Source organism: Dasypus novemcinctus, chromosome 1 (assembly GCF_030445035.2).
Source record: "Dasypus novemcinctus isolate mDasNov1 chromosome 1, mDasNov1.1.hap2, whole genome shotgun sequence".
Taxonomy (NCBI): Eukaryota; Metazoa; Chordata; class Mammalia; order Cingulata; family Dasypodidae; genus Dasypus; species Dasypus novemcinctus.
The window spans coordinates 53,552,745-53,567,582 of record NC_080673.1 but is presented as its reverse complement, the minus strand read 5'-3'; the positions used below and the strand labels follow the sequence as shown (position 1 = coordinate 53,567,582).

The 14,838-nt window shown below is 33.5% G+C and overlaps 1 protein-coding gene across 1 annotated transcript in view; it reads right to left on the bottom strand.

The window, feature by feature from the left end:
* The window catches only part of CLGN (calmegin), a 69,684-nt gene that overhangs the window by 19,165 nt on the left and 35,681 nt on the right, over positions 1-14,838 (bottom strand). The window contains exons 3-7 of the mRNA XM_004471941.5: positions 11,120-11,193; positions 10,410-10,468; positions 6,454-6,595; positions 3,165-3,246; positions 1,542-1,734 (exon numbers count right to left, since the gene is read on the bottom strand). Of these exons, the coding sequence (XP_004471998.1) occupies positions 1,542-1,734; positions 3,165-3,246; positions 6,454-6,595; positions 10,410-10,468; positions 11,120-11,193 (550 nt within the window). The remainder of the gene's footprint in view (positions 1-1,541; positions 1,735-3,164; positions 3,247-6,453; positions 6,596-10,409; positions 10,469-11,119; positions 11,194-14,838) is intronic.

Sequence of the window (14,838 nt, the reverse complement as noted above, 5' to 3'; positions counted from 1 at the left end):
AACAAATTTTTTTCTACAATAGCAGTTTTTGGAAAGAAAAATTCCCTGGCCTTGGATGGAGCTGAGACTTAAGGAAGGAAGCTGACAGAGTATTTAAGAACTGTCTTGCCAGATTCTGACATGCTGTGATTTAAAGCAATCATGGGCAGACTAAAGCTATATAACCATGTGTCCTTGTGAACAGGAGATACACCGTACAGAACACCCCTGGGGGACTGAATCACTTCTCCACAAAAGCATGTTCAGCTCTCAGCCTCTGGTCCTGAGGGTATGTGAACCCATTTGTAGATAGGACCTTTGAAGATATTATTAATTAAGGTGTACCCTGAATGAGGGTGGACTTAACCTAATATGGCTGAAGTTCTTATAAGCAAAGTAAATAGGACATGGAAAGAAAAGCCACATGAGAAACAAGAAGCTGAAAATCAATGGAACCTGAAAGAGGAAGAAGACACTCTTATGTGCATGGCCATGTGACAGAAAAGCCAAGGAACCCAAAGATTGCTGACCGGTTAGCTAGAAGATAATGACCATAGGAGAAAGCAAATTTTCTAGCCTCAGAAACCATGAGCCAATAAATTCTTGTTGTTAAGTCAACCCATTGTATGTTTGTTTTAGCAGCAGGGAAACGAAAACATCCCCAAAGTCTATACACACCCCATGTCTTTAAGACTTTGGACAGATTATACAAGGCACGAGACTGTATAACACAGTGAACCATGTGGTAGAAGATGGACTGTGGTTAACAGTGCAGATATGAGAGTGTTCTCTCATGAACTATAACAAATTATAATACTAATACATAGTGTTAATAATAGGGGGTGTATGGGAAAATACACCAAATGTAAGCTATGGATCAGAGTTAGTGGTAATAGTCTGATGATGATGTTCCACAACAATGTAAGATGTTGGTGGATGGGTAAAATATGGGAATACTGCATAGCATGCATGATTGTATTGTACGCTCACAACTTCTCTAATAAAAAATATATATTATTAAAATAAAAAAACCCTCCCATGTACTTAAGTAAAACTATGTATGTTAATAAGCGGTTACTTAATATTTAAATATTTGCCACAATCATTATGAGGTGGGACCTAAAATAATCACAAGTGCCTATAGAATAAAATCTAAACTTTTTAGCTTGTGAGTTAGGACCTCCCCTTCTTTATTTTCTACTTTTTCCTTCTTATATCATGTCTAATTTCACAGTTCCTAAAATGTAGTCCCTTGCCCCATCATTTTCTACATTCTATCAATATTTCAAGATGAATACAAATATAATCTCCTTCACTAGGTTTTCTCTGAATCAAGTTGGAAATAATATTGCTTTTGAACTAATAAATGTACTTCATCTGTATCTCTCATATGGTATTTTACTTTGTACTTTGTGCTATAATTATTATGCATGCCTTATTTTCCCAAAAAGATAAGGTCCTGAAGGGTAGGATTCATGCTTGTTTCTCATAAAGCACCTGCCATGAATATGTCAATAGTCAGCAAATATTTTTTAATTTGTGAATGAATTAAAAGGATATACCAAGGGTATAGAGATGAGTCTTCCTGTCTGTAAAGAACTTTTTAAGGTCTACGTCTGGAGGTTTGGCATGTTTCTCTTCAAAAACTCCAGTTTTAGGATGTTTATGCCTGAAGATAAAATGAAGTTTATATTCTTCTCCACATTTATCTGGCCCAAACATAATGGTATAGGATGTTTTATCATAAAAGTTTTCCTTCAAAGAAAATAAGTGTTGGAATTAGTAAACAGATCATTTAATGAATTTCTCTATTCTATTTAATTGGGTAGAGCTTACAAAAATATAACAAATGCTAACTCACCAAAGAATTACTTGACACAAGTGAAAAATAACAGAAGTGGAAAACTTTGAAATTTTGTCTCAGAAGTGTTAGCTTTTAAAAAAAAAGCCCATACTACTTTCCATCCCTAAAGATGCAGCATAGAAACTAAAATTACCCTAGCAACACCATAAGCTTTATTTGCTTTATATGACTATGTGTTAAATTTTATTAAGAAAAACATTAGAGGAAAGTGTATTTATAACATTAGAACAAAAATGATTATCCATATTTAGTATTCAAGGACACCAGAAGAGGTGCTTATCTGATTGCAGATTAAAAAGAGATTCAAGCAGAAAAACTGACAGAGACACACTCCTTGTTCTACTACTAGTCATTTCCCTTCATTTAGCATGGCAAGATGATTAAGAGCATGGGGTATGGAGAAAGACATCTGGGTTAAAATCTACCATTACTACTTTCGCTAGGGGTATGTGGCTCTGAGTAAATAACCTAACCTTCTGTAGCTCCACTTCATCATCTCTGAAGTATGGAGATAATAACACTACCTGTCATATAAGGTTTCTCTGAGTATTAACTGAGTTCTTCAGTTTTAGTGCTCAGAAAAATATGTGGCATTCACTTCAGGTGATAACTACCTTACAGTCTCTAAAACAACAGCTCCATCATATACTGCTAATGTTCTCTCCTTACCTGATCCTAATGGTAGCATACGAAGCCTTTTATTAGTGTTTCAAAGTCTATATATAGACAAACATGATTCTGTCAAATATTATTTTTGTTATATGCAGAAACCCTGACAGAACTACTGTAGAGGAATGCTATTAGAAATGTCCCTGATCTTCAAATAGTACTAATACAAACTCTTAGACTTATAAAGCTACTCAATCATGAAAATATTTTTATATTATCTGTTTTCTAAGTCTCCTATAGGTTGCTAACCCCTGAACTGGCCACACTTTTTTATTTGGCTCTGTGGCCATTTCATTTTACTGCTCTACTATGTTATCTTACTTCCCTTAAAAAACTTAAGATTCTTATTCTGAAAAGAATATAACTCTAAACTAATCTTTCAATGGAATTTATAGACATCAAGTTAGTTTTAATTTATAGGTATGGTAGACTTTTTTATATTGCTAAAGATTACAAAACTGATGCCATCAAGTAGTACAGTTTTATATAAAACTTGAAGGCTAATTGTAAAAACTATATAAATTCATACTGTCAAAAGGATGACTTTCAAAGATTTTTTTGATTTTCACTTTAAAATAAAGTTTCAGGTTTATCAATTGTTCTCTAAAAATATTAACTTTAAAAAGTTTTTTTCAATATTAAAATTTCATACCAGATTCAAACCATCGGTGTCTGCTAGGAGTTTAATGTATGCACCTCCACAATCAATACCATCTTGGAAATTTACTTCATATCTAAATGAAAGGAAAAATAATAGAACTGCAGATAAATAAAAATTAGTAATTGCTCTTTAAAATGCAATGTATTATTCTCAGTTCATTTATACATAAATGTTTTACATTACCAGTAAGCTCTTATAAATCACATCTTCAATGTTTAGGAAATAAGTGGAAATTCTTTTCTACTACAGCAACCCAATGCGTACCATCAAAATATTAAAAATAGAATAATTATAATCCAAGAAAACATAACCAATTTGCTGAAACAATTTTTCCCATTCAAGCTGCTGAATTAAGAAAAAGACACTTTCACTAAAACTACAATACGAAACTTCAAATTCAGATAAAAAATGTAGGCATTATACATAATAGTCTTTTAAACTGAAAAAAAAAAAACAAACAACAACAATAACAAAACCAAAGGCCATTAGGCCCACAAATACAGCAACAGAGTTCTAAGAAATTGCTACAGATTTTGGATAACTAGTCCACTACCCATTTGTCTTTCAGTTCAACTACACCTAAATAATGTTAAATAAGTCATACATTCAATTAAATCATTCCAGAAAAGGATTTCATTAACTCAAAAAATAACCTGGTTTCACAGACCTCAACAGCCAGGAGGTACAGCAAATACAGCATAACAGATAAAAGAGTGTATTGAATTAAGAGTCATCCCATGGATTTACCACACAGTGTAATTCTCAGTAAAAGTTTCTTTTAAAAAAGAAATAGTCTTGGTTAGGCAATGGGACATAGATTTATTGAGCAGAATTTAGAAGAGATTTTTGGTAACTTGATAAATTACATGCAACAAAAATCAATGAGGAAATGGCTGTGAAAGTAAAAAACAAGGAAAAACCAAAAAGGTTACAATATGGTTTAATGGATTAAAACAATAAGAGATGAAAATTAAAGAAGTCACAGGAACTAGTGATCATTTTAATAAAGGACTGTAGTTTCAAATGTTTCTGAAGAAACTTTAGGGATAGGAAAGTGAAAAAAATGGGACACAAAATTATAACATAAGCTACCTAATTAGTATAAACATTTTGCATTGAAAAAACAGCAGGAAATCAAGTAAAATTTTAAGTGATTATCTTTGAGTTACGTCATTATAGTGATTTTTTCCCTTCTTTCTACTATGCTTTATTTCTCAAGCACTCTACGATAGTAGTTACAGTTACTTTTGAATCATAACGACCTGAGATTTATTCTTGGCTCTGCCATTTAATAAATTGACAGCTAGAGCAGAGGCAAGTTATTTAAGCTAAGTTTTCATTTGCTCATCCACAAAATGGGGATACTGCCCGCTATATTGTTATGAGGATTAAAGAAAATTATATCAAATGATGTGATACTAAAGGATCAAAATGTATGAGTGATATATTTCAATAAAGGAAGTATGCAGAATATGTTTACTAATTTTTTAGAGTATAATTTCCCAAGATATTCCATGAAACAGGAATTATTGTTGGAGGGAAAAAATACTTCTCTGGTCAAATATGCTTGGGTAATACAGTATTAAAGTTAAAAAGAGGTTTCTTGAACCAGAACTTTAAGAGGTTAGTATGCTTCCTATCTCAAATATTAGGTTATTTTTAACTTCCAAAACTTATATGACCACATAATATGCATTATAAGGCAATTTGGGAAACAAGTTTGAGTAGAGTTATGTTTTAAATCCACAGTAATTATAATGTTTAATATAAAATCTCTTGATTTTATTTAATCATTTCTTTTTATCAATATTAATAGAAGGCATTCACATGCCTTCTTTGAATTATTTTCAAATATACAAATGACTATTACTTAATTCTTATCGGGCCTCCTTTTCTTTTTTGGGATTATCATTTAACAATTCCTTTAATAATTTTTTAAACTTTTTCCCCAAAGTTTGCTTCTAATCTTGTGATTTCAAAATCTCTAAAATACACGATGGTATTTTAGTTATGCTATGTAGGAGTATGTTTAATATGTTACAAAAAACTGAAGAGATTCTGGAGTGATACAGTTAACAGTTAATGATTAGTCTTTCCATATGCCATAACTAACTTTGAACAGCCAAAATTTCTGATAAGGGAGGAAAGTAACATTTACATCTTTTCTTTTTTTGTTTGTTTTTAATTTGAATTTTCTTGGTTGTTATTGTGTTTGTACTTAATTAGTCAATTTGTTTTGGTTTTATAGTGATAAATGTGAAATGTTTAAGGGATTTATACCAGATTTTATGACAGTACACATTTAAACAACTTTGGAATAAAACTAGTTTATGTCAAAAACAAACAAACAAACCTAGTTTATGTCAATATTAGGTGGGGTGTCAGTGAAAACACGTGCCCTTTAAAAGTGTTCCATTGGGAAGTGGATTTGGCCCAATGGATAGGGCATCCGCCAACCACATGGGAGGTCCAAGGTTCAAACCCAGGGCCTCCTGAGCTGTGTGCAGCTGGCCCACGCGCAGTGCTGATGCACGCATGGAGTGCCGTGCCACACAAGGGTTCCCCCATGTAGGGGAGCCCCACGCAACAAGGAGTGTGCCCCGTAAGGAGAGCTGCCCAGCACGAAAAAAGTGCTGCCTGTCCAGGAATGGCACCGCACACACGGAGAGCTGATGCAGTAAGATGACGAACAAAAAGAGACATGGATTCCGGGTACCACTGACAAAAATACAGGTGGACACAGAAGAACATGCATGGAATGGACACAAACAGCAGACAACTGGTGGGGGGTGGGGTGGGGGAGGGGAGAAAAATAAATAAAAAACAAATATTAAAAAAAAAAAAGTGTTCCATGCTTGAAAGACACTGATCTATCTATATGTATATGTACCTCCTTTTAAAAATAAATTTGCTGCCTTTAAATCTTATCACTGGTTTAACAGCAATATTACAGTTCCACTCTGAATATATTGAGATCAATATCTTAATAGCAAATAATTATGAGATAAAATTAAATTGACAATTTCAGTATGCATTCTATAGTTAACGGTGGCCAAATTTTATATACTACTGTAGATGTTATAAAATCACTATTTTATAATTAGCCTTCTTTTCACCCAAAATCTTGGGTGTATATGTGTGTACATTCAAGCATGTCAAACTGAAAAGGAAAATCTGGGTTTTCATACCCATTATCCAAAATCAAACTACATTCAGAAACCAAATAATACAAATCTAATACAAAATTCAGGAAATAATTCAGAAACATAATAAAACTTACTGAACTATCAAAGGCTTATCAGCAAAAATAAAAGGTTTTGCTAATACAGCAGATATTGCATGATGCTTTGCTCTAGATTTCAATACCAGTCCTCTGTCACCAGGTACTCGGTTTTCTTTCAATTCTTCTATTTCCCACCTTCCTAAAATATAAAGACATAGTAATGCAAATTAAACTACAACAGGAAACACTGACTTAAGAGTTCTTTACCAGCAGTGAACAATATTTTTTTCCATGAATGCTAATTCAGGAAAAATAAATTTTAAAATCAGGAAATAATATATCTGCATTTATATGCATGCCTGCTTTATCTTTTTCCTATCAGAGAAAGGTTTCATTTTTTTTCAACTAAAATTGTGACTAATAAATAGGAACCACTACAGTATTTAAGGTACTTCTAAAGCTAGTTTATTTTGGCTTTCTCTGAAAGGCTTTTTATTTAATGGAATTGCAAAAGCAAGGTTTGTCTGATAGGGTCTATCAACATTGTACTTTTAAAATAAGTTACTTTTAAATTTAGTATGACACAAAGAGCATCCTTAACACAAAATGAGTAGTTTGCTTCGGTCTATTTATTTTGAAATACATGAAATTTATCAGCTACTTTTTCTACTTTGCAGCTACCACTGTAGAGATTTAAATTTTATTTTGGAAACTCTGCCCAATTCACCCAAACTGCAAACACCCTTTCTAGACTAAGCTGATCAGCTCTCAGAGATTTTGGTCAGGAGAGGAGCAAAGCACTAGATAAACACTAAGCTATAACATGGCAGTGCTGAGTGAGGCCTTCTCTGGGCTAGAATTTCTCATGTTGAAGACCAGGAAACTCTTAAAATTAGATACAGTGCAAAGCTAGATGGCCTACCTGTAGTCCAAATCTGTTGTGTTAGACTTTACTCCTTTACTCTTTTAAGAACAGAAAATTATCAACATATTAATTTGTATAAAATCTTCTAATTTTGAAAAATATTGGTATTGCCTATACCAAGAAAACTCAATTTGGCAAGCACTAGCTAGCTTCCAGTATTCTGCCAACACATAATATATAACAGGCACTTCTGAATCAATCGGTATTTTTTATAGTACTTGTCCACCCCCACCCCTAAAAAACAACAATGAAAGAACCTTAGCAGCTTTACTGAGTCAGAGAAGGTTTTCTTTTTTGGGGGGATGGGGATGGAAGGAGTATCATTGTGCACACTTTATTGGGCTTTTAAAAATGCTTAAACTTCCAGATTTCTTTTTCACTTCCCCACCCCCAATTTAGTTATACTATCCTTTTCTACAAAGATGAATTTAATTTTTCTTTCTCTCACATCACTGTTGAGCTGTATTATCACTACTACCTGTGGTTTGACAAAAATGTCAAGAAGTAACAACTTAATCTTGTGGATTTTCATAATATTGATAGTAAAGGATTTAATAAAACTGTTGGTTTTTTCCCCCCAAATATTATAAACATTTATCAACAATGAAAGAGATTTTTAATTTTTAAAAAGTTGTGACAAGGTAATTATTCCTCATTAACAAAAGGTTTCTTGACTTCAAAAAACTTTCTACAACCAGATAATTTATTTATTACACCCAAATTCTGAACAATTATAATGTGATATAAATTCTGCTGTAAATAAAATTTCAAAAATAACTAATCTAACTGTAACACATTATAGTGAGTAGCAGCTGGTTTTTCATATGGGATTGTGGCTGAAAAGGGTAGTCTAGGGATGTAAATATCATTTGAAGGAAAGCTAGAGAATAATCTAGGTACTAAGTAACATAGTGAACACAGAGGTGGATGAGAATTGTGGTTAATAGTATAAATCCAAGAGTGTCCTTCTGTGAACCAGAACAGATGTACGTTACTATTGCAGGGTGGTAGGAATGTGGAGAAGCATGGGAAAAAAACCAATTAATGTAACCTATGGACTATAGTTAACAGCAATACTGTAATATTCTTGCATCAATGCCAAAGACGTACTGTGTTAGTAACAGGGGAGTATGGAAAAAATATGCCAAATGTATGCTATGGACCATAGTTAGTAATAAGAGTCTAATAATCTTATCTCATGATCTGTAACAAATGCTCCACAATCGTGTGGGATGTTGTCTGGGAATTCCACAAATGTGTATGATTAAGTTCACAAGTTCTGTAATAAAATTATATTTAAAAAATGCATCTATCAATCTCCAAATAAACCCATATTTACTGTAAGTATGTCACTAAAAGATTTACATTTAAATACAGCATCTATACTTTTATTAATAACATAATCTGATAATGTAAATAATTTCCCCTCAAATGCACTACCTTTACCCCAGTACATTTCTTATCAGATTTGCTTACTCCTTAAAAATCAGGAATGAATTTTACTCAGGTGGTACTTGATTGAAGCAGTGATTAACTATGGTGAATCCTAATTATTCTTGCCAAAAAAATTTGATATTTCTCTTAACTAACCACTACATATAGGACCCTGCTAGTACTGATATCCACAACATCATTTAAAGAAACTGGATTTAATAGGTCCCACATTTTCAAACTTGCTCTCAAGAAACTGAAAAAAACCAGTCAGAAACCATAGTGAAATCTAATATGCTAGAAAATTATTTACTTGGATATATATGTATACTAAGATGATAGACCAAACTTGGGTGCTGAGATTTGTTTGATTTTTAATTTTTGTCTAACAAGAAACATAGACTTAAATTCACCTTAAAGATAAACTATATCTTAATTTTAGAGAAACTCTGTCAATGGATTCTCTAAAATAAAAATGTAAAGCAAATATCTAACTAATATCTAATATAAATGATATTTTTTCATTATAGCAAAGATTTATTCTTGGAAAAAACTATAAAGTACCCTAAACATAGATGTTTTAAGCCAAGAATTGCTTGATAATGCATATTTCTGTAGGTATATCTTAAGCAACATTATATTCCTGCAAACTTGATGCTTCTTTGGGGGAAATTACTGGCTTCTTTAAACGGACTTAGAAACCACCACCAGCACCACCAAAAAACAATAAATGGACTTAGACTGAATGCAGTGTTGCTTGTTTTGTGTGTGTATGTGTGTATATGCCATATATATATGTTCTTTTTGAAATATGAAAGGACAGGGATTTGTTGGGATGGAGAAAGACATGTAGGCATGATCTTTATTTCATACTAAGACAGAAACTATGACGAGGAACTAGGCGGCTGCCATCCTATGCACGTGGTTCTACATGTGTTGTTGTTCTGATGTAACCATCTGTTGGGGTCTAAGGGTAAGGCTACATCCTTGTGTGCCTGGGGTCCTATGAGAAAGCAAAAATTTCCACTATCAGCCCCCTTGAGAAGAGGCTAAACTTGCTTCAGAAGATAATAGTTGAGGCTGGTTTTAGATTAAAGGGAGGAAGAAAGTATTTTTTCATACTCTAGGGATGTCCTGTTAAGAAGAAAAGATGAGCCTTGCATATAGGACAATTCTTTCTATAACTAAGCCTGAAGATATCCTGTTAGAGACCCTATGATATTGGATGTAGACATAAAAAGATGGGCTTTAAGAATAGCCACAGATCTTGTAGCTCTCAAAAATTATTCTTGTAGTTGTCTTCAAAAGTTCCCAAACCACCAAGAGAATCTGCCTGTGAGCTAAAACTTGATCTGAGAGTGCTCCTGCTTGAGCTGAACAGTACAGAATAGCAGTCAGGAAGTAATAATTCAGAACATGCAGGATACTAACTGCAATGGAGGGAAAATTCAGCTGTGCAGAGTTAGAAAACTTGATGGTATAGATTGCCCAGAGATTACCAGAAATAATGGAGAGAAGACAAGATAAAAGACTGTACATTCAAAGGTGAAACAGGATTGAGCCTCAGGCCAAATTCAATTTAATAGAAATAAATATAATCTCAAAAGTTGGCGAATTCTAGGTCATACTGTTTACTTTTAATATTTAAATATTTTACCATCATAGATAGAAATCTCAGCATCTGCATCATCTTTCTTTGCTTTTGATAAGACCCACCTGTAAATAAAGTAGAAATCAAATGTATGTCATTAAAAACAAAACTAGCAGTTTATAAATACAATTTATACTAGAAACACAACAAAAGTTTACTTAACACATTCACTTTTCATTTAAAAATGCATTACTAGAGACTAAATAAGTATGCCTATTTATAATCCTTCAAGGTGTTAAGCCAAATTTGGAATCTACATTTTACCAGCTATATGATCGAAGATAAAAAAGCATGCTAAGCCTCAGTTTCCTCACCTATAAAATGGAGATGAAGATAGTACTTACCTACTTAGGATGGTGCCAGGCATCAATAAATATTACCATTTATTACTTTTATCAATATTTAGAAAGGAATAGTAACTCAAATTTGTCATCTGAAATTGGATTGGTAATATCTATACTAGGGAATGAAGAAACGTTTTCTTCTCCTTTCATTCAGAATTCATTTGTATATTTTCCTTGTATTAATGAGTAACTACTCAAACATTTAGATTAATAACAAAGATGGTGTTAAGGTACTATTTTACACTGTCAACTAATAAAGTACTTTAAAATTTTTATGGTTCTGCAGTAGACGCACTTTTCATAGGCCAATAACCAATAATTTTGGAAAAGCTATTCAAATCAAGGGAAACATTCTCCTGAATGGATACTCACCCAGCTAACATTCCACTATCAAAGGTTTCTGTAAAATATACTTCGCCTGTAGGCTGAGGTGTCTTATATTTAATCTAGAAAATATATTTAAAAAAATCTAAAGTTATTCATCTTTGCAAATATGTTAGATAAATACTCTCGCTGGCTAAGAAACTAGTTTGTAATGTACATTATGGATAATACAAACATGAGGTGACATGGTGTCTGACCTCAAAATTCTGTATCCTATTAGTGATAAGATATAAGACAATATAAGAAATACAATGATAGCAAAAATACCGTATGCCCAAATGGAAGATACACTGACTCCTATCACAGGAGGAATGGGATTAAGTAACTAGAGAAGAATTTATGACACATGACTTGGCATTCTAAGAAAAGATTCTAATAAGTCACAGTATTTGGAGATAGCATGAACAAAAGCATATAAGATGAATTCCTAATCTGAAAACGTACTACAAAGCTATTGCAATCAAAACATGGTGGTATTTTCATGAAGATAGCTACATAAACCAATGCAATAGAGTTAAGAGTCCAGAAATAAACCCACACACCTACGGTTGATCCTCAACAAGTGTGCCAAGTTCACTCAATAGGGAAAGAACAGTCTCTTCAACAAATGGAATTAGGAAAACTGGATTTCCACATGCAAAAGGATGAAAGTGGATCCCTAACTCACAACATGTACAAAAATTAACTCGAAATGGATCAAGGACCTAAATGTAAAAAGCTAAAACCATAAAACTCTTGGAAAATAGTGAAGTCTCATGACCTTGGATTTGGCATTGGATTCTTAAATATGATACTAAAAGCAGGAACAACAAAAGAAAAATCAGATAAATTGGACTTTACCAAAAGTAAAATTCTTATGCATCAAAGGATATTATTAAGAAAGTGAAAAGATAATCTCCAAAATGGGAGAAAATCATACACACAAGGATGGTTTTTTTTTTTTTTTTAAAGGAAAATAACAATGTTGGTGAGGATATGGAGACATTAGAATGCTTGAACATTGTTGGTGGGACTGTAAAATGGTTAAGCTGCTGTGGGAAATAATTTGGAAGTTCCTCAAAAAGCTAAAGATAGAATTATTATTTGACTAGCAATTCTACTTCTAGGTATATACCCACAGGGACTGAAAAAAGGGGTTCAAACAGATACTCATACACTTACTCATAGCGGAATTATTCACAACAGTCAAAAAGTAGAAACCACCCAAGTGCCCATCAACAGATGAATGGATAAACAAAATGTGAATATACAATGGACTATTATTCAGCTGAAAGAAGAAACACAGTTCTGATACATGCTATAGATGAATGAACCTTGAAAACATGTTTTAGAGAAATAAGCCAGACACATAAGAACAAACACTATATGATTCCACTCACATGAAATATCTAGGATAAGCAAATTCTTAAAAAAAGAAGTGTACATTAGAGGTTACCAGGGACTGGGAGGAGGGGAAAATGGGGAGTTATTACTTAACGAGTGCAGCAGTTTGAAATTATTTCATGAATCTCAAAAAGAAAGACTGTTTGTGAACTAATCCATTCCTATCGGTGTGAGACCCTTTCAGTTGGACTATGTCCGTTGGTGTGAGTTAGGCTGAGTCTCTACCCTTTCACTGGATCTGATAAAAATGGAGACACACAGAGAGAGGGAGACATCAGACACAGGAAAAGGAAGCCACCATATCTGATACTGCCATGTGAGAGAAAACAACTCCATTTCACCCACATCTGAGGGGAAAGAGAAAAGCCTTTGAGGCTCAAAGAGCCGAGGCCCAGGGAGAAATGAGTCATATGACTCATAGCTTAGAGCTGAATTCAGGAAGAAACTGGAGCTGCCATGTCTGAGAGGCGAGGTCTTGTAAGAGACAAACCCAATACTAGGGTCGCCTACAGCTGCAGATAGGCGGAAACTGCAGCAGAGATTGGCAGCTATCTTGTTTTACCACGTGGCAGCTGACTTTTGTGAGAAAGCATCTTTAATGGTGCCTTGAGTTGGACTTTTCATAGCCTTGGAACTGCAGGCTTTTACCCCAAATAAATCCTCTTTATAAAAGCCAGGCCATTTCTGGTACTTTACATTGACAGCCCTTTGGCACAATAAAATAATAGGTAATGTTTGGGGTGATAAAAAAGTTTTGGTAATGGATAATGGTGATAGTACTTCAATACTGTAATATAATTAAAATGCCACTGAATCATACACTTAAAAATGATTAAAATGGTGAATTTTACTTTATAATGTTATCACAAAAAGTATATATGATGAAAAACTTAGTAAGCATGTAATTTAGTTTAAATTTAACCCTTGAGTTTCACTGTTAAGTGACCACAAGAGGACGATGTCTGAGATTAGGTGCTCAGAGAAGTAAAGGGTTCACTGGCAAAAGAAGAAAGATGCTAAGTATTCTGGACCACAAAACGTTATGACTAGCTTTGTAAGGAGCAGCAGCAGCTAAATTTAGTGGGTACTTTTTATTTGTAACTCATTGTTGTAAGTATAATGTAAATGTTAGCAGCTATGGTGGTGGTGGCGGTGAATGGTAGCTTCTTTAATCCTCACAATATTTCTATGTGGGAAGTACAAGTATCCTACCCATTTTATTATGATGAAACTGTATAGAGAGGCAAAGTCATTTGCCCACTGTAACACACTTAGATAATTATCTGGTTCCAAAGTTTATATACTTAACCACTACATTAAAATTTGTACTATATATTGATTATCAACAAGATAATTTGAAAGATAATTTATTGACAATTTGAATTATGATGAATGAATAAAATTTTGCCGAAGGTAACAGAGCAACCTGGGTCCTTCCTGAATCAGTCTTTTGTGGTATTATTTGTTTGATTAATTATAAGCATTTTCCTTTCTGCCTTTAGGAAAAGGATGCAGAAGTACTTCTTCCATTCTCAATGTTTCTAACAGAATATTTTTCTATTTCTTTAAGGGAAGAAACCAGCAATTAAACAAAATTCCATAAAATTAATTGCCTCCAAAATTGCCACTCTCCTATGAAGATTACTGGATTACAATTACACCATTGTCTATATTTTTATGGATTGGCAAAATGAGTAATGGTGCCACTATAAGCTACCTTCGATTAGACCATCTCTAAAATAAACTGCGCTTGTATTCTGCCCTTTCTTTTTACTTTCTTGTACTTTATCATGTCTAGATTGCTTGTGCTCTAAAATTAGAAGCATCACAAATCATTCTTCGGGATTGGATGTGGCTCAGGCAGTTGAGAGCCCACCTCCCACAAAGGAGATCCTGGGTTCAGGTCCCAATGCCTCCTAAAGAAGACAAATGATGAGCAGACAATGAGCAGGCATTGAGCAAAGATAATGAGCAGATGTAAAAAAACAACAAGCAAGACAATAAACAAAAACAACAAGCAAAAAACCAAACAATGAGCAAACAGATGAAGGAGCCATCTTGGGGAAGAGGGAAGATTTTTAAAAAAAAATTGTTCTTTTTCACTTTTTACCATCTTCTCGATCATGAAATAGTTAATAGTATAACTGCCAGTCTCTTTGAGGTACTACCCTCCAGAGACCCTCATAGTAGTCATTTCAAGCTCAGTCATTAACATTTTGAGTACTTACTTTCTGTAGATCACAGAAATAGATAGTAAAAGAAATGCCCTTGCTGAGTTTAAAATTTAACACGGGAAAACAGAATATTTACCTGAAACAACTGAA